Raw genomic sequence first — 26,554 nt, forward strand, 5'->3', positions numbered from 1 at the left:
ACCTCAATCATGTGTGCTGTGTGCACAGGAACTGAGCTTGCAACGTTGCACCTGGAAATACAATTTTTTTCTGTCCAGTGCATTCTGGGTGGTAATCTGCATTAATAGTATTCAAGCATATAGTTTTCTTATGTATCTTGCCCAATAAAAAGGACACCATATTTTGATTTTAAAATATACAAATAATGGACAAAATTGGCAACACTGAGTGTTTGCATTAAGCTGTTGGTTTTAATCAAGTCTGCTTAAATCTCTCATCCCAGACACTTTTTATGAATACACAAGTGCAAAATTGAGGAAAGAGGTCTCCAGAACAGTTGGCAAGAGAAAATACTTTACACAGAGTTGTGAGGCTGTGGAATTCACTTTCAGGGTTAATGGTTGAGGCAGAAACTATGACAACATTCAAGATTAGATTGCATAGGTGGATGATGGAAAAGGTTGAAGGAATATGGGAACAAGGTTGATAAATATGATTACCCTCCATGCGAGTAAATAGTTTTAAACACCGACATGGACTGGTTGGGTCGAATGGCCAGTTTGCATGTTGTATCTTCAGTGTTACCTAAATTGTTAAAGAAGCAAGTAATTCAAAGGGAAGGGCTAAATGATTTGCAATTTGCCAAAAGTAAATAAAGTGGCCAATTTAGCAAAATACAGTAAAACTCCAATTTTTAACATTCAAAATGGCATTGTCCTTTTTACATAGAGTTGAATTCTCTTTTTAATTTAAAATATGTATAATGTGTGCAGGGGTACTTTATTATTACAAAAGCAATTATTATTAGTATCACCAAAACTGCCTGCTTCCACCTCCGTAACATCGCCTGCCTCCACTCCTGCCTCAGCCCATCTGCTGCTGAAACCCTCATCCATGCCTTTGTTAGAGGCAAAATAGACTTGGCTATTCCAATGCTGTCCTGGCCGGCTACCCATGTACCACTCTCCGTAAACTTGAACTCATCCAAGGCTCTGCTACCTGCATCTGAACTTACACCGAGTACCGTTCTCCCATCACCCCTGCGCTCGCTGACCTACATTGGCTCCCGGTCCAGGAACGCCTCAATTTTAAAATTCTCATCCTTGTTTTCAAAACCTCCATGGCCTCGCCCCTCCCTATCTCTGTCACCTCTTCCAGCCCTACAACCCTTCGAGATCTCTGCACTGCACCAATTCTGACCTCTTGAGCATCCCCAATTTTCTTTGCTCCGCCATTGGCGGCCATGCCTTCAGCTGCCTAGGCCCTAAGCTCTGGAAATGCTTCCCTAAACCTCTCCGCCTCTCTCCCTCTCTCTGCTCCTTTAAAATTCTGTTTAAAACGTTCCTCTTTAACTAAGCTTTTGATCACCTGCCCTAATATCTCTTTATGTGGCTATGTCAAATTTTGTTTGATAATCGCTCCTGTGAAGCATCTTGGGAAGTTTTACTACGTTAAAGAAGCTATATAAATGCATGTTTTGTTAACTGTGGTGGTATGTGAGAGATATCTTCATGCAAAGAATGCACAATACTTTGTGTAATGCTGAGCTGGTTACGTAGGTGCATGTTTTGATGCTTTTGCCATGTTTCACTCTAAAGGATTAAATTGTTGGTTTTCTCATATGTACAACAGGATTTGTCATGTCTAAATAACAGGGTGGGGCAATGAGTGGAGCGTTGTATCTTCATCTGTTATTCAAGTTCAAATCCTGCCCAGACTGTTGAGCTGAAAGTCGTCTTTCTCTTGTTCCTGTAAGGGTCCTATGTGAAATTAGTGTGAATAACCTCGACCTGTTCCCATAGCATAAGACTACCTGGTAATTTTGCACAAATTGACATTAAATTGCTATCCGAGATGTGCAGTAGGAATGCTGTTTAGAGGTTGGGGTAGAGTCTGTCTATGTACCTGAGCTGGGAATGCTCAAATTACGGGGTGACAAAGTGAAATACATATTCCATTCCCATCTCTAGCATTCCTCACCTTGAGACCAAAAATTCACAAAATATAGAAATAAAAATGAGCAGAATAGTAATAAAACACTGAAGAGTTCCCCATCAATGCTCTTGTTACAAGTGGGATCTGATGTATGTTTTCTTTCAACAGAAAACAAGGTAGTGGAGATAGTATGAAGAGTGCTGACCTGCCAGAAGTTGGAGAGGATGAGGTTCTGTCATGAAGCTATATGCAATAAAGGACTTTATGCACGTTCTTCGGCTTCCCCAACAAGATTGCATCAGCTGCTGGAGGATGGCAGATGTGTCAGAGACCAGATATATGCATTAGAAGGGCAGTTCCTAAGGTGTGAGTTACCAGCAGCAGTCAAATCTCTTGTGATTTTGCATGAAAATGCTTTGAAACATTTCATTGCCTGGGGTACAGGTAACTTGGACACAGGCACAGAAATAGTCGATGTATAGGTACAGATGTTCATCTGGTCTTAACATTTTAAATCTTTATGTAAGATAATTTACTTTTTAAAACATACTGTATTGGTGGTGCATTTAATTGACGTAATTGTGCATGTTTGTTATAGGTATTATGGGGTCCAGAATTTCCCCTCAAAACACGAAGGAAAATGTAGATATTTGAAAATGATTTTAATACCATAGTATCAATCAGGATGCATATTATAAAATGTTTACAATATTAGCTCAATGTTAAGGTCTACTTTTAATTTTTGAAACTCTACATTGACACAGTAAGATATCAATTCAGCTAAACTATTACTATATCATGAAATAATGTACCTTATTGACATGGGTTAGTTTATATGGGCAATGTAGTTCACTAAACTTTATTTTGCTTGATAAAAGTATCCTGTAAGCGACTCTAGTGAAGATGATTTAGTTTTTATTCCTAATTGCCATAAATATTCTGACTTTCTGCAGAAATGCTAGACCCCCTTGAAGAGCTGTGTTACTTGTTATTTTTGTAATACTTTGCTTATGGAGAGTGTAGTTGATAATGTACATTTATCAGTGTAACAAGAATTCATCGTAGCATTGATTCACCCATGCTTAAATACTGAAGAATATATAGGTCACAAAGTTTGCTATAAAAATTGCCTAATTTTATGGGCGTGTCTCCCATATTGGCTTCAAATGACCAATCCTGTCCCCCTTTTCACAAAAGCTATTATCTTTGAAAGCAAAGTTACAAGTGCAAAAAAAAGTGCAACAATTTCTTCAATTTAAAGTGTTTCTTTCAAGATGGTGCGTACCAATTCTGTGATATGCAATGTGCACAAATTAATCTATGGGCTGTTTTAGCAGAGGACAGGTGCTTTACTTTTGTTGTGATTTTTCCAATATCTAACTTCCATTCAAAGAGTTGCAGAGGAGTATAGAAGCTTTCATAGTACAGAGTAATAAGAGATGAAATAGTTGTTTAAAGTTTTTTATTTGCAAATGCACGTAGAGAAAAATTATGTTTCCTTATAGATTGTCATATGAATTTAACGCAGTTGTGTAGTACATTTATGTAGAAATTTTCTGCTGTTAATTATCATGTCATTTAAGAGTGATAAATAGTAAATTTGTAACGTAGACAAACCATTATTGCTATGTAACAGCTTAAAACGTCTATTTGGGTGAAATCTCTCCACCTCTCTCTCCTTTAAGACGCTCCTTAAAACCTACCTCTTTGACCAGGCTTTTAGTCACCCGTCCTAATATCTCCTTCCTTGGCTCGGTGTCAATTTGTGTCTGATTATGCTTCTGTGAAGCGCCTTGGGACATTTTACTATGTTAAAGGCGCAATTTAAATGCAAGTTGTTGTTGAAATATCTGTTCATACTTTGAAAACAAAGGACATGGTGGCCTTTTATCCTTTTGTGATATTGACAATTTTTCAGCGCTCAACTAAAAGTTATGATACATTGCTGCAATATTTCTCAAATATATTGCCACATATAATTTGTGCAAAAACAGATTCTTATGCTTATGTTTTATACAGTGGCCAAATATTATCTGTATTATATACGTATGAAAACAGTAATTATACTTTATATCAGTGGTATCCATGCATATTTAGAATAGATGTTCCCTAAATGTCTCTATCACATTAAAACTTTGCTCTGGCTGTTTCATGGTGAACTTTGATCTGGTATTTCATTACCAAATGCTTTGGTTTTCTATGAATAGATGAAATAAATATAAGTAAATTATATTTAAACATTATCTAATGTCTTGCAAACAGCCATTACCTTTGGAGCTGGAAGCACCGCACTTGTTCAAGTATAGTCAACTTTTTACTTTGGTTGTATAATAAAGTGATATATTGTGAACAATGCTAAAATGTGTGCCAGACTGCAGATAATGTAATCAATGAATGTTTATAGAAAGGCTTGATAAGTAATTTATGTCTTGAGATTTTACTGAAATAATGATGGATTTATAGAAGTTATAAGGCAAATGTAAAAGTTATTTATACTCTGCATTAAACTGTGATGTTTTCATCAATAAACACATTTATTATGGTCATCAGTGTGTTTGATTTAGTACAATCATGGTATCATAGTAGGTATAGCACAGGAGGAGGCCATTCGGTCCATCGTGCCTGTGCTGGCTCTTTAAAAGAGCTATCCAGTTAGTCCCATTCTTTTTACGGAATGCAAATGATGTGTGAAGCATTAGAGCGAGCATTCCAATGTAATTTCTATGTAATTTAAATCCCTTTGCTTGCTTCAGATTACAAGTAAATTTAAAACTGATTGGTACACTCCACAATCATTTGTTGTAAATCTGAAGGATAGACAGTTGGGTTCTAGTGAATCCTCTGTAAAGTATGTTCATTTACATAGAAATTACAACATGGAAACAAGCCGTTCTGCTCAACCAGTCCACATGAGCAGTTGCCGTAATCCTGTGTGCCAGTCCTGTTCCCATATCTCTTTATTCCCCTTTCCTTTCCTTCAACCATCTATCAAAACTATTCGTAAGTTAATATTATGGAGTGTAACCTTTATCAGTGTAGACCCATCCTTGTTCATACAATTTTAAGCTGGTGGGATCAAGCAAAAATTTCATGGATTGACATTAGAACATAAATGATCTGGTGGAAATGTGCTACATATTATTTTAGTATTTTTTAAAGTTTGAAGTGTTTTTTTCCCTGTGCATTTTAACCATTTGGTTTGTGGATAAAGACTCATGCTGAGGTAAGTCAATCAGTTTGCGTGTGTGTTCAGTACCATTGGCTGGCATTGTATGATGCCATACAGCCTTCTCGTGTTCTGCACAGTGAATCTCACTGACAGCTTGATAAGCAGAAGTTTGTGAATACAGATCTTTCAGCAAATATTAAAACAGGTGTTTGACAGGCTGAGTTACGTAGGAGGTTCACCAACCTGTGGTTTTCATAGTTTGAATGTGTGCTTTTTTTTGAAAAAGCTTTACATTTTCAGCTTACTTCCTCACTACCCCCATCTTTTTCCAGGCCCTCCATGGCTGTCTCCATCAAACATTCTCCTTCAATGGCGGTTTCTGACATGTGGGCTTCAGACTTCATGATTGCTTTCAACGTCACTTCTACACAGCAGGACCAAACCTGGTGTTTTCCCCCTTTCTTTTTGACTTTCTCTCCCACTCCTATTTTTTTTCTTTTCAGTACTCTCAACTGTACACCTGGTAGCCCAGACAGAAACGGGACAAGTTCACTCTATGAGGATAGGAAAGTTACAACATTGGTAAGAATTTAAACAGTAGCCATTCGATTGGGAGTTAATGCTTCCACCTTGGGAGTTAATTTTTCACGTTGTGAAAATTTTATCTTATTACCTCATAAAGACACGTGGTAAATATATCAGAGGTAATTTGTATTTAATTCTGTTTAACTTATTTTGTATGATAAATACAACATATTTATCATACAAAATGTGTCAATAAGCAAAGAAAACAAATTGCATGGTTATTCAGTTCACTTATAAATTTTGTAATTGTTGTTAGGCTGCAATTTTCTTTAAGAATAACCATGTCGGTATTTGCCAGTTTTTGAGGACTATTGTGAATTGCCACAACTTTAGACTCAAAATACAAGTGCTTGGAGTCATCAGCATTTACTATACTTTTGTATATGGAGTTTTTTTTTACAGTCGTTCTCAGGATGTGGCTGGCACTGGCAAGGCTGCATTTATTGTCCTTCCCCAGTTGCCCTGAGAAAGTAGTGGATAGTGTTCTTCTTGAACTGCTACAGTCCTTGTGGTGCTGGTACTCCTACAATGGTATTATGTAAGAAATTCCAAAATATTTACCCAGTGATGATGAAAGAACGGCAATATATGTGACTGCAGTTGAGCAGGTGAGGAGCAAAGAAGCCAGCACCGCCATCGTCACTTGCTCGTTAGGAGACACATGGAGGAAATTGAAGGTTAGTACCATCATTCATCCATTTACAGATACCATCCTGATCCAGTACAATACTGATTGAAAACTACTGTAACAGAAGTGAGCTTACAGAACAGTAGGACTCTGCTATGAGGAGTTTGGACTGCCAAGTTAATTTTAAAATGCTATAATCACACAACTAGTTAATCTCTGTAGTTTCTCTACATTCAACTTCTTGAGACCATGGTTTAGGTTCAGATTCAGGCCAGAAAAAATTCTAACTTTGCCTGATACTTCCATTCAATTCTTGAATGTCCATCCTTCTTGAGTAAAATGTTGTTCCACGTTAGCATTAAAAATCATAATAAAAATAATTGTCATATTCAGCAGATTTAGTCTGTTATAATCACAATTTTTAAATAACTTTCTCCATGTCAGGAATTATATTTTCTTTAATTATATTATATTTTCTTCTTAAATATTTTTTTTTCCACATTTTCAGTTAACAGTATAATTGTACATTCCAGTACATAACATTTTCTCTTTAAAGTTGTTGATTCAGGTCAAGCTTATTAATAAAAACATATTTGCAGCTTTAAATTGGTGATGCATTTGGACTTGTTAGTCAAGAGCCAAGAAGAAAATTTCAGTCACGGAACTGCAGATTCACAGGTCAGAGGTCAGTTTGTGTTTCCGGAATTCTCTATGGTTCCATATGAATTTTCTGATTCAATACCCTTTTAACATGAAATAAGATGTTATGCACTTTATTACATTTTTTGAACATAATCTTGCATCCTTAGTAGTATAGTTCAGGAATATTATTTTTTCCCACTAATCTTCCATTTCATTATGGTCTGATACACAGGCAACGTGCTTAAAATTTGACCTTTTTTTCCAACAGTGCAATTGCAATTATAAGATATTATTTACTTTGTTTTTAAGTAGTAAATGAAGTATAATGATTTGCTCTGTTTCCCTTTTAAACTTATTTATTATAAAATGATTATCTATGTTTTTGTCTATTTTCCTTAGGCTTATTGTTTTACTTTTTATGTTTTATAGTAAGAAAATAATTGTTTGCAATATATTTTGAACATTAATTAGAGAAAATAAAATCTCATTGAGCAGTTCATAATATAGAGAATCACATAATATTGGTTCACCAGTGATTAATTTTTATTATCCACCGCATTCCTGAGTTTGTTGGCAATCATGCTAATCATCTTGAAAACCATTAAATGAATTAGATTTGAATGGATCACTATAAAAATAATCAAATTTCTACTGCTGATTAATGCTTAATTTCAAAAGTGACTGAATGATGAGGGGAAAAATCTCATCAACCATTAATGATTAACAATATTTTGCTGACTTACCAATTCATAGTCTTCAACATACTTGAACTTCTTTTCTTTGTAGTAATTGCTTTTCTTTAAGAGGTACAGTACAATTATATCACACAAGATTGTTGCCTAAAGGAAAGGTCTTAAAATTACTTTGGGATTTTTTTATGTTGAAGTAAACAAAATACTTCATCAAAGTAGTTCCTTAGCCTAAAATTCAAGTATTTAATACAAGTTTTGGCTTATATGAACAAACAATATATTTTAAATAAGGTTTACCAATGCATTGTACAGTTCTCTTTTCCCCTTTTAATTGCTGTTTGCAATTACGGTAAGGATGGTCATAAAACTGAATGGAAAAATATCTATGAAATGTTGCTACAGTACCTTAACTGCAGTGGAAGAGTTCAGCCTGACATTTAGAGGACGTAAGTTTGACTCTTCAGTAGCAGAGTATAGACTAGCATGTTGAGGATGTAGGTTTGACATCCAGCTTCAGCTGCTACTTGAACAAAGACATTACCAAAGGATGAAATACTTGGGAGCAGGAAAACAACAAGTGATTATATACTCGGCCCTGAGCTCTGTATGGAGATACACTAGTGGCAGCCCAGAATGTCTTGCTATACTCTTAGGGGAAACAGATGTGTCATTAACTTCATTTTTTTAAAAAAAAGTAAGACTGAGGTTAAAAACACAAAATCTGGTTGCCAATTAAGAGGTTTAGAAGTGCGACTTTCGACCACAACTGACAAGATTTGCTTCTCTCTTTAAGTGAGTTTCTCTGCTTCTTTGAACTTCTTGTTGGGACATCTCTTGTGGAGAGAAACAAACTGGAAGGACTAGTCCTCCCACACTGTAGCGCATCTGTTGTCAGCTTCTTATGAAGCAACAACGATGAGATATGCAGGGACCTGCACAGTAAAGACCCTCTTCCTCTCCTCGTTGTAAAGGAAATATAAATTCACATGTTCAATATTATTCAAAATATTTTATACCGATCATTGTTACATAAAATAACTTACCACTCCTAATAATGCTAAGCCAGATCCGATATTTATCATTGTAGGGATAATGTCAAATTTTCCAGCCTGTGCAGAATATAACATTGTTAAAGTAGTATATATCCGTGCTAGAAAAACTGGTGATGTGTTTCTGTTGTAAACTTTGTGCCCTCAATCTATAACCTGTGCAAGAAACCATTCATCCCTTTGACCTAATCTTGAATTATCTCGTTTTCAGCAGAGTCATCTCCTCATACCTTTATTATGTTTACAGACTTCGCACTAGTTTACACATTCAGAGTTACTCACAATAGTTCAAAACCTGCACCAACGTTAACATTTGTGTCTCCATTTCAGTGTTCTGCAGTTATAAGTCCTATTGGTGAGGTTTTGCCATTTTTGGCACTTTTTGCAGAGTTTTAGTTTTCATTTCGAAATGTTTGCCCACCAATCTAATTTATGTAATTTTTTGATAGTTTCTTCAGTGCTATGTTTGAAATTAATTTTTTATCTGGGATCAGCTCCTTTGGTCTGCAGTTCCTAACTGAATTTGGGAACTACCATCTAGTGGCAGAGCACAGTGCAGCTTTGTTTTCCTCTGGCAACATCAGTTTATACTATTTTGCAATACAATTGTAGCAGAAAATCCCTGATTTAAAGTTGAAAGCTAGATTACTTTCTGTACTTTGTCAAATCGTTCTTTTGAAAACATTTGCAAAATTAAAAAATTTGAACTGGGGACAACTGATTATTAAACAGTAGGTCAGCAATCATCATAGTAGGTCTAGATGTCACTGCAGCAGTAAAGTGGCACATTGAAGCATCCAAGTCTTGCTCCTGGACTAACTTGTGTAGTTTCTCCCGATTTAGCCAAATGGTTCAAATATTAATCCACATGTACAGAGAATATTTTGAGTAGAAAAATGATTATTATACCCTGACTGGTCTTGAATCTGAATCTGTTGAAGAATACCTACAACCTGTTAATAGGCTATTTTCTTTTTTCCACATTCTCTGCTCCTTGCTTGAAGGTGGTGATTCATGTTAGGTATTGACCCCAAATGCCCTATTCAGTTCTTCAAGCACAAGATTGCTAAATTAGTTTGTTGGAGGCTCGTTGATCAAAAATATTAGTGACCCTGGGATCTGAAGTTCCCAGGTAAAAACAAATTGCTCTGTACAGTATTAGCAATGGCATGTTAAACTCTTAGTCTGTGCCCATTCGTGTACACAGTTTGGCCGGTGTTCTGGACCCAAGCTCGTTACTTCTATCTTTTCTCGGCCCCTCTTGGGCCCTTCTCTCCTGTCTGCTCCCTTTCCTGTTGCCCAGTAATGCCACCTTTCATTTCTCCCCTTGGGTACTTTGCCCCTCCAATTCATCACTACTCCTGTGCCTTCCTACTCTTACTGATCCAGGCTTGAACCCCCCCCCCCCAACCCCGGATAAGTCCACAACAGCCCTCTGTGCCTCTCTTCAAATTCTCTGAAGGGCCCATCAAGGCACCTATTGGGTGGTGCCTCTTTACAAGCAGCAATATCAACTATCCCCTCCTCCTCTCTCGCCAACCTTCTTTGTCCAATCCCAGTCACCCTACCAATCACTGCCACCCCAGACTCCAACGGACCAACAATCACTGCCTCGCTCCACATTTCCCTCCAGAATGTCTGTTCACTCGCAAAATAGAACTTTGCCATCCACGATCTTCGGCAGATGATTGACATCAAGCTTTGACCATCTTTGCTTATGGATGGCGACACCTTGTCCCTTACTGAAGCCTCCTTGCCTGGCTATACTTTCAACCACCTGCCCAGGCACAAACTGTTGCGGTGGCAATGTGGCCCTTATCACCAAATCGCACCTTGCTCTCTTCCCCTACTACTCTGGTACTTTCTCCTCCTTTGAACATCCCACCTCCTTCTTTAAAATCCTCATTGTCTACCGCCACCACCCCCAAGCCCCACCCTGAGTTTCTCACCAAGCTATCTTCCCTCTTTTCCTCCCTCGCATCTTATTCTGAGTGACTCCTTATCCTCGGTGATTCCAATCTTCATCTCAGCTTCCCTTACCCTTTCTCCACTGAATTCACTGACCACCTGTCCTTTCTGAACTTCTGCTTCCATATAAACTCTGCTACCTATATTCACGACACCCCTCATCTTGCCATCTCCCATTGCCTCTCTACTCCCATGGTCTCCATCATAGGCAAGGCCATTTCCAACCACTTCCTTGTATCCCTCACCACCCACATTCTCTTACCTGCTTCCAACCCCATTTCTTTCTGTCCCTAAGTCACTTATAACTGCACTTTTTAAATCCCAACTGTCATGTCTTTTTGCCACAATACTTTCTGCAGTTGTCGATTTCTTGAGCCACTCCTTCACATCCACCTCTAATGCCCTTGACCCCAGCAAAACTTTTACTCTCTCCAGTCTTGGTCAACCCTCCTGGTATGGCCCCCAAAGCTCCTTCAAGTCCATGGGGCACAGACATGAGCGTATCTGGCAAACATATGGTTTAGCCATCCATCAGCAGATGTGGCTGAACCACATCAAATTCCCACTATTCCAGAATAATTCTGGAGATCAAACAATACCCCCAGCTTTTTTTCTCTGCTACCAACTGTCTCTTTAAACCCTTCTCCCCTGCCCCTCCACCTTCGCCTCCAACAACTAAGATTGAGTCCATCCTTTCAGTTGCCTCTGCTGTTTCCCCTGCCCCTTCTCTTGCCCACCAAGCCAAACCTCCCCACAGACTTCCCCCGCCCTAGCCCTAAACCCACCTCTTTCTCTAGTTTCTCTCCTATTTTCCCTCATGCTCTCTCCGAGCTCATCTTATCCATGAAACCTACCACCTGCTCCCTTGACCCCATTTCTATTAAACTGCTGGCCACCCAACTTCCCTTCCTGGCCTCTATGATAGCTGATATTGTAAATGGTCCCCTTGCCTTTCAAAACTGTTGTCTTCTCAAAATGCCCACCTTCGACTCCTCTGTCCTTGCAAACTACCATTCTATCTCATCCTCCCTTTCCTCTCCAAAGTCTTGAACATGTTGTTGCCTCCCAAATCCATGCTCATCTTTCCTGCAATTCCCTGTTTGAATCTCTCCAAACAGGTTTCTGCCCCTGCCACAGCACCAAAACGGCCCTAACCAAAATTACAAATGACATCTTCTGTGACTGTGACCGTGGTCCCTCCTTGTCCTCCTAGACTTCCTGCAGCCTTTGACAAGGTTGAGCATACCATCCTCCTCCAATGCCTTTCCCCGGTTGGCCAGCTCAGTAGGATTGCCCTTGGAATCTTTTCGGTCCTACCTATCTGACTGTAACCACAGCATCTCCAGCAGTGGCTTCTCTTCTCACCCTCGCACCGTCAGCTTTCACATGTACACTGACGACATCCAGCTCTACCTCTCCATCATCTGTCTCGACCCCTCAACTGCCTCTGTGCTGTCAGACTGCTTGTTCAATATCAAGTCACGGATAAGCTGCATTTTTACTCCAGTTAAAAACTGGGAAGACTGAAGCCATCGTTTTTTGACCCCCTCTACAAAATCTGTACCTCAGCACTAATTGCATCCCTGTCCCCAGCCACTGTCTCAGGTTGAACCATACTGTTCACAATCTCTGGATCCTATGGACTCCAAGCTGCACTTCTGACGCAGTATACAGAAAAAAAAACTATTTTCATCTCCATAATATTGCCCGCCTCCGCCTATACCCCTGCCCCAGCCCATCTTCTGCTGAAACCTTCATCCATGTCTGTCACCTCCAGACTCATCTATTCCAAAGCACCCCCAGCCGGCCTCCCATCCTCCATAAACTTTATATCCTCCTCCAGCCCTACAACCCCGCCCCCCACCACCTCTGAACTCTCCGTTCCTCTGGCTCTGGCCTTTTGTGCAACCCATCCACCATTGGTGACCGTGCCTTCAGCCGTCTCATCCCCATGCTCTGGAACTGCCTCCTTAAACCCATCTATCTCTCCATCTCCCCCTCCTCCTTAAGACCATTCTAAAAACCCACCTCTTTGACCAAGCTTTTGATTGCCCATATGAAGATCTCCGGTTGTCCATTTTTGTCTGATTACACCGGTGAAGCACTTTGGGATGTTTTTTCTACGTTAAAGGTGCCATACAAATCCAAGTTATTGTTGTTAGTTGTTACTAACATTGTACAGCACAATTTGATGTGCCAAAGTTGAACAACACTTATATCTTACAAGCACCAGGAGATTGAAAGCATCAAATAAATTAATTTTGTTTTAATTAGTTACTAGTTCATACATCTTGCATGAAAGTGCCACTTATAATGAAAAGAATGCACTTTTCCCCCTGTTGGCCATTTGTTGTCCAATCTCACTTTTCCCTCTTCCACTTCACAAAGGCACTCATCTTCCCAGTGAGAGACTCTCATATTTCCCCATACCCCAAGTTCACGCAAGCACTATTCTTCCCTCTTCCCCCCTCCGAAATCACTCGCTGGCACTTCTGAATCATCCCTGTTGCTGCTGCTTTGCTCAGGGATCTACTGCTTGTTGTGGATGCATGTCCTTTATCTCGTGATAGTTTATTGAAATGAGGAATTCGCAGCCACAGTTGTGCTGCAGATCTGGATCCCTGAGCAAAGCAGCAGGAAGGAGTCAGGAGCAGTTGTGAGTGGCAAAGCATAGTCTTAAGCTACCAAACAGTTTTTTTTCTACTGCCCTCTTCACCAAGAAGGTATGTGGGAACTGCAATCTTAGACACACCAGTCCTGAATTTATTATGAACTAGGTTCAATTCTTTATGGAGGCTGTCACAGTGGCAGTGTATCTTATGTTTTACGCAGATGAGATCTTCGAATGAGGCATTATATTATATTCATATACCACATTTAATCCTGTTCAGCAAATGGCCAACTACATTTTGACTTGCTAATGTTCCTGTTGCATTACGGTCTTGGTTCAGTATCATATGTGACAATATGTAACAAGCCAGCATGGATTTGTTAAAGGCAAATTGTGCGTAACTAACTTGATTGAGTTTTTTGATGAGGTAACAGAGAGGATTGATGAGGGCAATGCGGTTGATGTGTACATGGACTTTCAAAAGGCATTTGATAAAGTGTCACATAATAGGCTCGTCAGCAAAATTGAAGCCCACGGAATAAAAGGCCCAGTGGCAAGATGGATACGAAATGGGCTAAGTGACAGGAAAGAGAGAGTAGTGGTGAATGGTTGTTTTTCAGACTGGAGGAAGGTATACCGTGTTATTCCCCAGGGGTCAGTACTAGGACCACTGCTTTTTTTTTGTGTGTATTAATGACTTGGACTTGGGTATACAGGGCACAATTTCAAAATCTGCAGATCACACAAAACTTGGAAGCGTTTTGAACAGTGAGGAAGATAGCAATAGACTTCACGAGGACATAGACAGGCTGGTGGAATGGGCAGACACATGGCAGGTGCAATTTAATGCAGAGAAGTGCGAAGTGATACATTTTGGCAGGAAGAATGAGGAGAGGCAATATAAACTAAATGGTGCAATTCTAAACGGGGTGCAGGAACAGAAACCTGGAGGTATATGTGCACAAATCTTTGAAGGTAGCAGGACAGGTTGAGAAAGCGGTTAAAAAAGCATCCGGAATCCTGGGCTTTATAAATAGAGGCATAGAGTACAAAAGCAAGGAAGTTATGTTGAACCTTTATAAAACACTAGTTCGTCCACAACTAGAGTGTTGTGTCCAATTCTGGGCACCGCACTTTAGGAAGGATGTGATGGCCTTAGAAAGGGTGCAAAAATAATTTACTAGAATGCTTCTAGGGATGAAGGACTTCACTTATGTGGACAGACTGGAGAAGCTGAGGTTGATCTCCTTAGAGCAGAGAAGGTTGAGAGGTGATTTGATAGAATTGTTCAAAAGCACGAAAGGTTTAGAGTAAATAAAGAGAAACTGTTCCCATTGGCGAAGGGGTCGAAAACCAGAGGGTGCAGATTTAAGGCGATTGGCAAAAGAACCAAAGGCGACATGAGTAAAAACTTTTTCACGCAGTGAGTAGTTATGATCTGGAATGCGCTGCATGAAAGGGTGGTGAAAGCTGATTCAATTGGGACTTTCAAAAAGGAATTAGATAAATACTTGAAGGGAAAAAAATTGCAGGGCTATGGGGAAAGAGCGGGGGAATGGGACTAACTGGATTGCTCTTACAAAGAGCCGGCATGGGGTCGATGGGCTGAATGACGGGCCTCCTCTGCTGTAGCCATTCTATGATTTTTTTTTTATTCGTTCACGGGATGTGGGCGTCGCTGGTGAGGCCAGCATTTATTGCCCATCCCTAATTGCCCTCGAGAAGGTGGTGGTGAGCCGCCTTCTTGAACCGCTGCAGTCCGTGTGGTGACGGTTCTCCCACAGTGCTGTTAGGAAGGGAGTTCCAGGATTTTGACCCAGCGACAATGAAGGAACGGCGATATATTTCCAAGTCGGGATGGTGTGTGACTTGGAGGGGAACGTGCAGGTGGTGTTGTTCCCATGCGCCTGCTGCCCTTGTCCTTCTAGGTGGTAGAGGTCGCGGGTTTGGGAGGTGCTTTCGAAGAAGCCTTGGCGAGTTGCTGCAGTGCATCCTGTGGATGGTGCACACTGCAGCCACTGTGCGCCGGTGGTGAAGGGAGTGAATGTTTAGGGTGGTGGATGGGGTGCCAATCAAGTGGGCTGCTTTATCTTGGATGGTGTCGAGCTTCTTGAGTGTTGTTGGAGCTGCACTCATGCAGGCAAGTGGAGAGTATTCCATCACACTCCTGACTTGTGCCTTGTAGATGGTGGAAAGGCTTTGGGGAGTCAGGAGGTGAGTCACTTGCCACAGAATACCCAGCCTCTGACCTGCTCTCGTAGCCACAGTATTTATATGGCTGGTCCAGTTAAGTTTCTGGTCAATGGTGACCCCCAGGATGTTGATGGTGGGGGATTCGGCGATGGTAATGCCGTTGAATGTCAAGGGGAGGTGGTTAGACTCTCTCTTGTTGGAGATGGTCATTGCCTGGCACTTATCTGGCGCGAATGTTACTTGCCACTTATGAGCCCAAGCCTGGATGTTGTCCAGGTCTTGCTGCATGCGGGCTCGGACTGCTTCATTATCTGAGGGGTTGCGAATGGAACTGAACACTGTGCAGTCATCAGCGAACATCCCCATTTCTTACCTTATGATGGAGGGAAGGTCATTGATGAAGCAGCTGAAGATGGTTGGGCCAAGGACACTGCCCTGATTAACTCCTGCAGCAATGCCCTGGGGCTGAGATGATTGGCCTCCAACAACCACTACCATCTTCCTTTGTGCCAGGTATGACTCCAGCCACTGGAGAGTTTTCCCCCTGATTCCCATTGACTTCAATTTTACTAGGGCTCCTTGATGCCACACTCAGTCAAATGCTGCCTTGATGTCAAGGGCAGTCACTCTCACCTCACCTCTGGAATTCAGCTCTTTTGTCCATGTTAGGACCAAAGCTGTAATGAGGTCTGGAGCCGAGTGGTCCTGGCGGAACCCAAACTGAGCAGCGGTGAGCAGGTTATTTGTGAGTAAGTGCCGCTTGATAGCACTGTCGACGACACCTTCCATCACTTTGCTGATGATTGAGAGTAGACTGATGGGGCGGTAATTGGCCGGATTGGATTTGTCCTGCTTTTTGTGGGCAGGACATACCTGGGCAATTTTCCACATTGTCGGGTAGATGCCAGTGTTGTAGCTGTACTGGAACAGCTTGGCTAGAGGCGCAGCTAGTTCTGGAGCACAAGTCTTCAGCACGACAGCCGGGATGTTGTCGGGGCCCATAGCCTTTGTTGTATCCAGTGCACTCAGCCATTTCTTGATATCACGTGGAGTGAATCGAATTGGCCGAAGACTGGCTTCCGCGATGGTGGGGATATCGGGAGGAGGCTGAGATGGATCATCCACTCGGCACTTCTGGCTGAAGATGGTTGCAAACGCTTCAGCCTTGTCTTTTGCACTCACGTGCTGGACTCCGCCATCATTGAGAATGGGGATGTTTGCAAAGCCTCCTCCTCCCGTTAGTTGTTTAATTGTCCACCGCCATTCACGACTGGATGTGGCAGGACTGCAGAGCTTTGATCTGATCCGTTGGTTGTGGAATCGCTTAGCTCTGTCTATAGCATGTTGCTTCCGCTGTTTAGCATGCATGTAGTCCTGTGTTGTAGCTTCACCAGGTTGGCACCTCATTTTTAGATACGCCTGGTGCTGCTCCTGGCATGCTCTTCTACACTCCTCATTGAACCAGGGTTGATCCCCTGGCTTGTTGGTAATGGTAGAGTGAGGAATATGCCGGGCCATGAGGTTACAGATTGTGCTGGAATACAATTCTGCTGCTGATGGCCAACAGCACCTCATGGATGCCCAGTTTTGAGCTGCTAGATCCATTCTGAATCTATCCTATTCAGCACGGTGGCAGTGCCACACAACACGTTGGATGGTGTCCTCAGTGCGAAGACGGGACTTCATCTCCACGAGGACTGTGCGATGGTCACTCCTACCAATACTGTCATGGACAGATGCATTTGCGACAGGTAGATTGGTGAGGACGAGGTCAAGTAAGTTTTTCCCTCGTGTTGGTTCGCTCACCACCTGCCGCAGGCCCAGTCTAGCAGCTATGTCCTTCAGGACTCGGCCAGCTCGGTCAGTAGTTGTGCTACCGAGCCACTCTTGGTGATGGACATTGAAGTCCCCCACCCAGAGTACATTCTGTGCCCTTGCTACCCTCAGTGCTTCCTCCAAGTGGTGCTCAACATGGAGGAGGACTGATTCATCAGCTGAGGGAGGACGGTAGGTGGTAATCAGCAGGAGGTTTCCTTGCCCATGTTTGACCTGATGCCATGAGATTTCATGGGGTCCAGAGTCAATGTTGAGGACTCCCAGGGCCACTCCCTCCTGACTGTATATCACTGTACCGCCACCTCTGGTGGGTCTGTCCTGCCGGTGGGACAGGACATACCCAGGGATGGTGATGGAAGAGTCTGGGACGTTGGCTGAAAGGTATGATTCTGTGAGTATGGCTATGTCAGACTGTTGCTTGACTAGTCTGTGGGACAGCTCTCCCAATTTTGGCACAAGTCCCCAGATGTTAGTAAGGAGGACCTTGCAGGGTCGACTGGGCTTGGTGTTTTGCCGTTGTCGTGTCCGGTGCCTTGTGGTCCGATGCCGGGTGGTCCGTCCGGTTTTATTCTTATTATGACTTTTCGTAGCGAGATTTTACAACTGAGTGGCTTGCTAGGCCATTTCAGAGGGCAATTAAGAATCAACCACATTGCTGTGGGTCTGGAGTCACATATCGGCCAGACCGGATAAGGACGGCAGGTTTCCTTCCCTAAAGGGCATTAGTGAACCAGATGGGTTTTTCCGACAATCCAGTAGTTTCATGGCCATCATTACTGATACTAGTATTTTAATTCCAGATTTTTATTTAATTAATTGAATTTAATTAATTAATTGAATTTAAATTCGCCAGCTGCCGTGGCGGGATTTGAACTTATGACTCTGGATTTTAGTCCAGGCCTCTGGATTACTCGCCCAGTAACATAACCACTATGCTACTGTACCCTATTCTATGATTCTATAACAATGGAAGTGATGAGTGCTAAGTTATTCTGCCTGCTCTCACTGCTTGTGGAGGGGATGCGGGGGGCGGTGATAGTTCTACACATAGACTTAAATGTACAGATGCTCAAGTTCACAAACAATGCAATTTACCATTCCTCCTGTACTTCTGTATTTTATTTTGAATGAAGAGAGCTGATGGGGCAGGAGGTGACTGCATCATTTTTTTTAAATGGCAAAAAAAGGCAACTGTTATTCTGCAGCTGGCATGAATAAAAACCAAAGCAAGCCTGTCCTGAACTACTTTAGGACCTGTGTAAGCAAAATTACAGCATGCGTTAGCCCTAAAAGTGGACCATACCAATGGTATTAGTTTCTGCATTATGAATACGGCTGAAACCACCTCTGTTGTAGTATATAAATCCTTGTAAACAATTTTACAACACCAAGTTATAGTCCAGCAATTTTATTTTAAATTCACAAGCTTTCGGAGGCTACCTCCTTCCTCAGGTGAACGATGTGGAAAAAATGTATAAATCCTGGCAGTAGATATGCTGTGTTTGACTAGTGCAGGATTGTAAGAACTCCTTACTGAAAGTATGAAAGTAAACGTAGTATCTTAGAGTTACAAACTGAGAGCATTAAGGGTACAGTTGATAACCATATAAGGATATCGTAATATTGGAATGTTGATCAGCAGCTGATTAATGTACATCTGTTAAATTACTGTTAGTTGTCATGGTTTTTACTGTCAGGGGTCCCGCAGGAGTAGCAGTGGAGGCAAAGGCAATTAAGGAAGCTTACGGCCTAGAGCCCCTCTCTCTCTCTCTCTCTCCTGCAAATATGGAGACAATAGTTTTAAAATTTCTGCTTTGGGCCATTTTCCCTTGAGCTGGCAGCAGGTGTATTAAAATCTGGTCATTGATTGGATCGTTTTATATTTCAGGATCAAGAACTCCAGTTATCTAATTGGATATTTTGATTCTAAACAGATAGATAGTGGTTGTTCACAGCAATTGAAATAAAAATAATAAATGTTCACTCACCCGTCCAAACACTTCAACCTCAAATCGTATTCCGTATGCTTTGATCAATGTTCTTGTTTCTGTTCCGTTCTTATTTATGAAATATTTAGCAAATCTGGTTTTAATTTTTAAAAAATTAGATACAGTTCACAAACTGGACAATGTAAAATTCAAATCGTAGAATGTATCTGGCTTTTTTCAGTTGTTGCGCTTTTGATATCTTAACCACTGTTAAACCTTTAACGTATGTCAAATTTGAAGATTTTCTAGTTTATATCAGATTATCTTTCTGAATACTTTGAGATTCTGACGACTTTGAGATTCAGTCATTACATATTACATAAGAACATAAGAAATAGGAGCATGAGTAGACCGTATGGCCCCTCAAGCCTGCTCCACCATTCAATCAGATCATGGCTGATCTTCGACCTCAGCTCCACTTTCCTGCCCGATCCCCATATCCCTTGATTCCCTTAGTGTTCAAAAATCTATCCATCTCAGCCTTGAATATATTCAATGGCTCAGCATCCACAGCCCTCAGGGGTAGAGAATTCCAAAGATTCACAACCCTCTGCATGAAGAAATTCCTCCTCATCCCAGTCTTGAATGGCCGACCCCTTGTCCTGAGACTATGCCCTCTAGTTCTAGACTCTCCATCCAGGGGAAACAACCTCTCAGCATCTACCCTGTCAAGCCTCCTCATAATTTTATGTTTTAATGAGATCACCTCTCAGTCTTCTAAAGTTCAGAGAGTATGGGCCCATTCTACTCAACCTCTCTTCATAGGACAACCCTCTCATCCCAGGAATTAATCTAGTGAACCTTTGTTGCACTGCCTCCAATGCAAGTATATCCTTCCTTAGATAAGGAGACCAAAACTGCACGCAGTACTCCAGGTGAGGTCTCACTGATGCCCTGTAAAACTATAGTAAGACTTCCTTACTCTTGTTCTCCAACCCCCTTGCAATAAAGACCAACATGCCATTTGCCTTCCTAATTGCTTGCTGTACCTGCATACTAACATTTTGTGTTTCTTGTACGAGGACACCCAAGTCTCTCTGAACACCAACATTTAATAGTTTCTCACCATTTTAAAAAAAGTTCTGTTTTTCTTTTCTTCCTACCAAAGTGAATAACCTCACATTTGCAGACATTATACTCCATCTGCCACCTTCTTGCCCACTTACCTAACCTGACTATATCCCTTTGCAGACTCTTTGTGTCCTCCTCACAGCTTACTTTCCCACCTAGCTTTGTATCATCAGCAAACGTGGACAGATTACACTCAGTCCCTTCATCTGAGTCATTAATATAGATTGTAAATAACTGAGGCCCAAGCACTGATCCTTGTGGCACCCCACTAGTTACAGCCTGCCAACCTGAAAAAAACCCGTTTATCCCGACTCTCTGTTTTCTGTCCATTAACCAATCTTCTATTCATGCGAATATATTACCCCAACCCCATGAGCCCTTACCTTGTATAACAACCTTTTATGTGGCACCTTATCGAATGCCTTTTGAAAATCCAAATATCCTACATCCACTGGTTCTCCTTTATCTACCCTGCTAGTTACATCCTCAAGAAACTCTAATAAATTCGTCAAACACGATTTCCCTTTCATAAACCATGTTGACTCTGCCCAATCATATTATGATTTTCTAAGTGCCCTGTTACCACCTCCTTAATAATGGATTCCAGCATTTTCCTGACGACCAATGTCAGACTAACTGGCCTGCAGTTCCCTGTTTTATTTCTCCCTCCCTTCTTGAATAGCGGGGTAACATTTGCTACCTTCCAATCCACTGGGACCGTTCCAGAATCTAGAGAATTTTGGAAGATCATAACCAATGCATCCACTATCTCTGCAGCCACCTCTTTTAGAACCCTCGGATGTTGGCCATCAGGTCCAGGGGATTTGTTGGCTTTTAGTCCCATTAGTTTGTCCAGTACTTTTTCTTTAGTGATATTAATTGTTTTAAGTTCCTCACTCTCATTTACCCCTTGGTTCCCCACTATTTTTGGTATGGTTTTTGCGTCTTCTACTGTGAAGACAGATACAAGATATTTGTTTAACGCAGCTACCATTTCCTGATTCCCCAGGAATTACATGGAATTTCCTGTGTATTCGCGCCCAGTGTAATCGGGGCATAAAGCAAATACCCGGTGTAAAGAAAAATGAGTGAATTTGGGCACAAGTATGCTATGCTACGCTCGAATTTTCTTGCACTTTTATGCCTGCCTATCAATCACTGCACCTGGACGCATCTCGGCTCATTATAATGGCTCCGCCCCCTGGCTAAAAAACATCCACGTGAATTTCCTGCAATTACGCTGGTTCAAAATGGGTGTAAAATTAAGCCCATAATTTTAGGCAAAACAGGAAACAAAGTTTAATTGTGATTTTTATTTGAGCGCTTTCAAAAAAATTTTTTTCGTTCGTGGGATGTGGGCGTCGCTGGCGAGGCCGGCATTTATTGCTCATCCCTAATTGCCCTTGAGAAGGTGGTGGTGAGCCGCCACCTTGAACCGCTGCAGTCCGTGTGGTGAAGGTTCTCCCACAGTGCTGTTAGGTCGGGAGTTCCAGGATTTTGACCCAGTGACGATGAAGGAACGGCGATATATTTCCAAGTTGGGATGGTGTGTGACTTGGAGGGGAACGTGCAGGTGGTGTTCAATTTTACTAGGGCTCCTTGGTGCCACACTCGGTCAAATGCTGCCTTGATGTCACTCTCACCTCACCTCTGGAATTCAGCTCTTTTGTCCATGTTTGGACCAAGGCTGTAATGAGGTCTGGAGCCGAGTGGTCCTCGCAGAACCCAAACTGAGCATCGGTGAGCAGGTTATTGGTGAGTAAGTGCCGCTTGATAGCACTGTCGACGACACCTTCCATCGCTTTGCTGATGATTGAGAGTAGACTGATGGGGCGGTAATTGGCCAGCTTGGATTTGTCCTGCTTTTTGTGGACAGGACATACCTGGGCAATTTTCCACATTGTCGGGTAGATGCCAGTGTTGTAGCTGTACTGGAACAGATTGGCTAGAGGCACAGCTAGTTCTGGAGCACAAGTCTTCAGCACTACAGCCGGGATATTGTCGGGGCCCATAGCCTTTGCTGTATCCAGTGCACTCAGCCGTTTCTTGATATCACGTGGAGTGAATCGAATTGGCTGAAGATTGGCTTCTGTGATGGTGGGGATATCGGGAGGAGGCCGAGATGGATCATCCACTCGGCACTTCTGGCTGAAGATGGTTGCAAACGCTTCAGCCTTGTCTTTTGCACTCACGTGCGGGACTCCGCCATCATTGAGGATGAGGATGTTTACAGAGCCTCCTCCTCCCGTTAGTTGTTTAATTGTCCACCACCATTCACGACTGGATGTGGCAGGACTGCAGAGCTTTGATCTGATCCGTTGGTTGTGGAATCGCTTAGCTCTGTCTATAGCATGTTGCTTCCGCTGTTTAGCATGCATGTAGTCCTGAGTTGTCGCTTCACCAGGTTGGCACCTCATTTTTAGGTACGCCTGGTGCTGCTCCTGGCATGCTCTTCTACACTCCTCATTGAACCAGGGTTGATCCCCTGGCTTGTTGGTAATGGTAGAGTGAGGAATATGCCGGGCCATGAGGTTACATGAGGATATATTTATCCTTACAGAAACCTGCATTTTATGGCATCAGTATCAGTCACATTAAAAATTAAAAAGTTTCCACAATTGCATGTTCTTAAATATGGTATGTCTCATGGGCATGAATGATAATTAGGTGGCATGAAACTTCAATTTTCATACCTAAAGGAAGAATAATATGGTGCGAGTTCGACGTTTTCCTTGGGCCCCGATTGTTTACGTTGATTTTGGTTTGTTTATGCCCATTTTTATGTTCCAGTGTATATTAATGAGATTGCAGGAAACTTGGGTGCAAGTAGATATCAGCCGAGTGAGTGTAACTTCCCAATTACACCCCCACAGGAGATTCCACCCCATAGAATCTACAGCACAGATACAGGCCTTCCATCCAACTGATCTCAACCGATATTTATACTCCACACAAGTCTCCTCCCACACTAAATACCTCTTCCCACCCTGCCCCCATAGCCCTCATGTATACATCAAGCCTCCCCTTAAATGTATCAATGCAATCTGCTTCAACCACTCCATGTGGCAGCGAGTTCCACATTCTCACTATACTCTATGCAAAGAAATTCCTCCTAAATTCTTTATTTGATCTATTAGCGACCAACTTATATTTACGTCCCCTTGTTCTGGACTCACCCACAGTTTCTCCACATCTAGCCTATCAAACCTCTTCATAATTTTAAAGACTTCTATCAGATCTCCTTTCAGTCTTTTTTCCAGAGAAAAGCGCCCCAGCCTGCTCAATCTTTCCTGATAGTTGCATCCTTTCAATTCTGGTAACATCCTTGTAAATCTTTTCTGCACTTTCTTACTTCAATATCCTTTTTGTGATATGGAGACCAGAACTGCACACAGTACTCCAAGTGTGCTCTAACCAAGGTTCTATACAAGTTTAACATTACCTCCCTGCTTTTGTATTCTGCTCCTCTAGAAACGAAACACACTTGGAGTACTGTGTGCAGTTCTGGTCTCCATATCACAAAAAGGATATTGAAGTAAGAAAGTGCAGAAAAGATTCACAAGGATGTTACCAGAATTGAAAGGATGCAACTATCAGGAAAGATTGAGCAGGCTGGGGTGCTTTTCTCTGGAAAAGAGAAGACTGTACTTTATTTGCACCCTTTATGGCCTTGTCAACTTGTGTTGCTACTTTTAGTGATTTATGTATCTGTATTCCCAGATCTCCTTGCTCCTCTACCCCATTTTATTTCTTGCCTTCCAAAGAATGTAGCCCCCTTATTCCTCCTACCAAAATTAACCACCTCACACTTTGCAATATTGAATTTCATTTGCCACTTATCTGTCCCCTCTGCAAACCTGTTTTCCTGTATTTTGGTGCAATCCTCCACATTACTAGTTGTATCCCACAATTTGGTATCATCTGCAAATTTTTACACCATACCTCCAATTTCTGAATCATTATCATTTATGTATATGGGAACAACAGTGGTCCCAGCACGGATGCCTACAGGACGCCACTTCCCACTTTCTGCCGGTCCGAAAAACTTCCCTTAACCCCTACCCTCCGTTTTCTGTTTTGTAACCATATTTCAATTGGTTCTGCTACATGGCCCCTGACTCCACATGCCTTGTTCTTTGTTATGAGTCTTTTAAGTGGCACCTTATCGAAGGCCTTCTGAAAGTCCATGTATACCACACCTACTGCATTGCCCTTGTCTACTCTTTCTGTTATTTCTTCAAAGAATTCAGTATGGTTGGTTAAATATTAGCTTCCTTTTTTGTGACTGGAAGCCTGTGGCCAGTGGGGTACCACAGGGATCGGTGCTGGGTCCCTTGCTGTTTGTGGTCTACATTAATGACTTGGATATGAATGTAAAAGGTATGATCAGTAAGTTCGCTGATGATACAAAAATTGGTAGGGTGGTAAATAGCGAGGAGGATAGCCTCAGTCTGCAGGACGATATAGATGGGTTGGTCAGATGGGCGGAACAGTGGCAAATGGAATTTAACCCGGAAAAGTGCGAGGTGATGCACTTTGGAGGGACTAACAAGGAAAGGGAATACACAATGAATGGGAGGACCCTAGGCAAGACAGAGGGTCAGAGGGATCTTGGTGTGCAAGTTCACAGATCCCTGAAGGCGGCGGAACAGGTAGATAAGGTGGTAAAGAAGGCATATGGGATACTTGCCTTTATTAGCCGATTGTAAACAATTTTACAACACCAAGTTATAGTCCAGCAATTTTATTTTAAATTCACAAGCTTTCGGAGGCTTCCCCCTTCGTCAGGTGAACGATGTGAAATGAAATCCTCGGGATTTCATTTCACATCGTTCACCTGACGAAGGGGGAAGCCTCCGAAAGCTTGTGAATTTAAAATAAAATTGCTGGACTATAACTTGGTGTTGTAAAATTGTTTACAATTGTCAACCCCAGTCCATCACCGGCATCTCCACATCTTTATTAGCCGAGGCATAGAATATAAGAGCAAGGAGGTTATGATGGAGCTGTATAAAACACTGGTTAGGCCACAGCTGGAGTACTGTGTGCAGTTCTGGTCACCACACTACAGGAAGGATGTGATCGCTTTGGAGAGGGTGCAGAGGAGATTCACCAGGATGTTACCAGGGCTGGAGCGCTTCAGCTATGATGAGAGACTGGGAAGATTGGGTTTGTTTTCCTTGGAGCAGAGGAGGCTGAGGGGGGACATGATTGAGGTGTACAAAATTATGAGGGGCACAGATAGGATGGATACGAAGGAGCTTTTTCCCTTCGTTGAGGGTTCTATAACAAGGGGACATAGATTCAAGGTAAAAGGCGGGAGGTTTAGAGGGGATTTGAGAAAGAACTTTTTCACCCAGAGGGTGGTTGGAGTCTGGAACTCACTGCCTGAAAGGGTTGTGGAGGCAGGAACCCTCACAACATTCAAGAAGCATTTGGATGAGCACTTGAAATGCCATAGCATACAAGGCTACGGACCAAATGCTGGAATATGGGATTAGAGTAGACAGGGCTTGATGGCTGGCGCGGACACGATGGGCCGAAGGGCCTCTATCCGTGCTGTATAACTCTATGACTCTAAAAACTCTATGACTTTTAGAAATCCATATTGACTATTTTGAATTATATTCTCCCTCTCTGGATGTTTGGTTATCTGATCATTTAACGAAGATTCCAGTATATTTCCTACCACTGACATTAAGCTAACTGGTCTATAGTTCCCTGGGTTAGTTCTATCTCCCTTTTTGAAGCCAGGAATTGCATTTGCTGTTTGCCAGTCCTCTGGCATTATTCCTTTTCAATTGAATTTTTATATATGGATACTAGTTATAATGGAGATAGCCAGAGCATTATCCCTGCAATTAACACTAAACTTCAGGGGATTGAGTACTCTGCCAGACAAAATCTCCAATTATTGAATTTGGGTTTCTCTATATTTATGATGCAAGTTGCTTAGGTCCATCCAGACATGCAGAGTTTTGGGACTGATCTGATGCCAAATGCACTTCTCGCAGTAATATCCGGCCATACAAAACCTGCATACTGGTTGCAGGTTCCATGCTAAGTTAACTGATCCCAGCAGAGGCACACTGTTGGTCTTCATCCTCTCCTTTCCTAGGCTAGGGATGGGACCAATAAGCCAAGGTTCATGTTTTTAATCACTATCTAGCGATCACTGCTGGAACTGCACACATGGGAATAAGTCGT

General features: G+C 42.0%; 2 protein-coding genes across 4 annotated transcripts in view; one reads left to right on the top strand and one right to left on the bottom strand.

Annotated features, from left to right (window-relative positions):
• LOC137342131 (calcium/calmodulin-dependent protein kinase kinase 2-like) overlaps positions 1 to 4,455 on the top strand; it is a 90,277-nt gene extending 85,822 nt beyond the window's left edge. For both annotated transcript variants that reach the window (XM_068005818.1, XM_068005819.1), the window contains one exon: positions 2,084 to 4,455. In XM_068005818.1, coding sequence (XP_067861919.1) covers positions 2,084 to 2,156 — 73 coding nt within the window. In that variant the 3' untranslated portion in view covers positions 2,157 to 4,455. The remainder of the gene's footprint in view (positions 1 to 2,083) is intronic.
• A 2,282-nt stretch (positions 4,456 to 6,737) lies between these two features.
• The window catches only part of p2rx4a (purinergic receptor P2X, ligand-gated ion channel, 4a), a 57,888-nt gene continuing 38,071 nt past the window's right edge, over positions 6,738 to 26,554 (bottom strand). For both annotated transcript variants that reach the window (XM_068005820.1, XM_068005821.1), the window contains 4 exons: positions 19,277 to 19,370; positions 8,675 to 8,740; positions 7,683 to 7,778; positions 6,738 to 7,040 (listed from right to left, as the gene is read on the bottom strand). In XM_068005820.1, coding sequence (XP_067861921.1) covers positions 6,984 to 7,040; positions 7,683 to 7,778; positions 8,675 to 8,740; positions 19,277 to 19,370 — 313 coding nt within the window. In that variant the 3' untranslated portion in view covers positions 6,738 to 6,983. The remainder of the gene's footprint in view (positions 7,041 to 7,682; positions 7,779 to 8,674; positions 8,741 to 19,276; positions 19,371 to 26,554) is intronic.

The sequence above is a fragment of the Heptranchias perlo genome, chromosome 25, assembly GCF_035084215.1.
Source record: "Heptranchias perlo isolate sHepPer1 chromosome 25, sHepPer1.hap1, whole genome shotgun sequence".
In the NCBI taxonomy this organism is placed as follows: Eukaryota; Metazoa; Chordata; class Chondrichthyes; order Hexanchiformes; family Hexanchidae; genus Heptranchias; species Heptranchias perlo.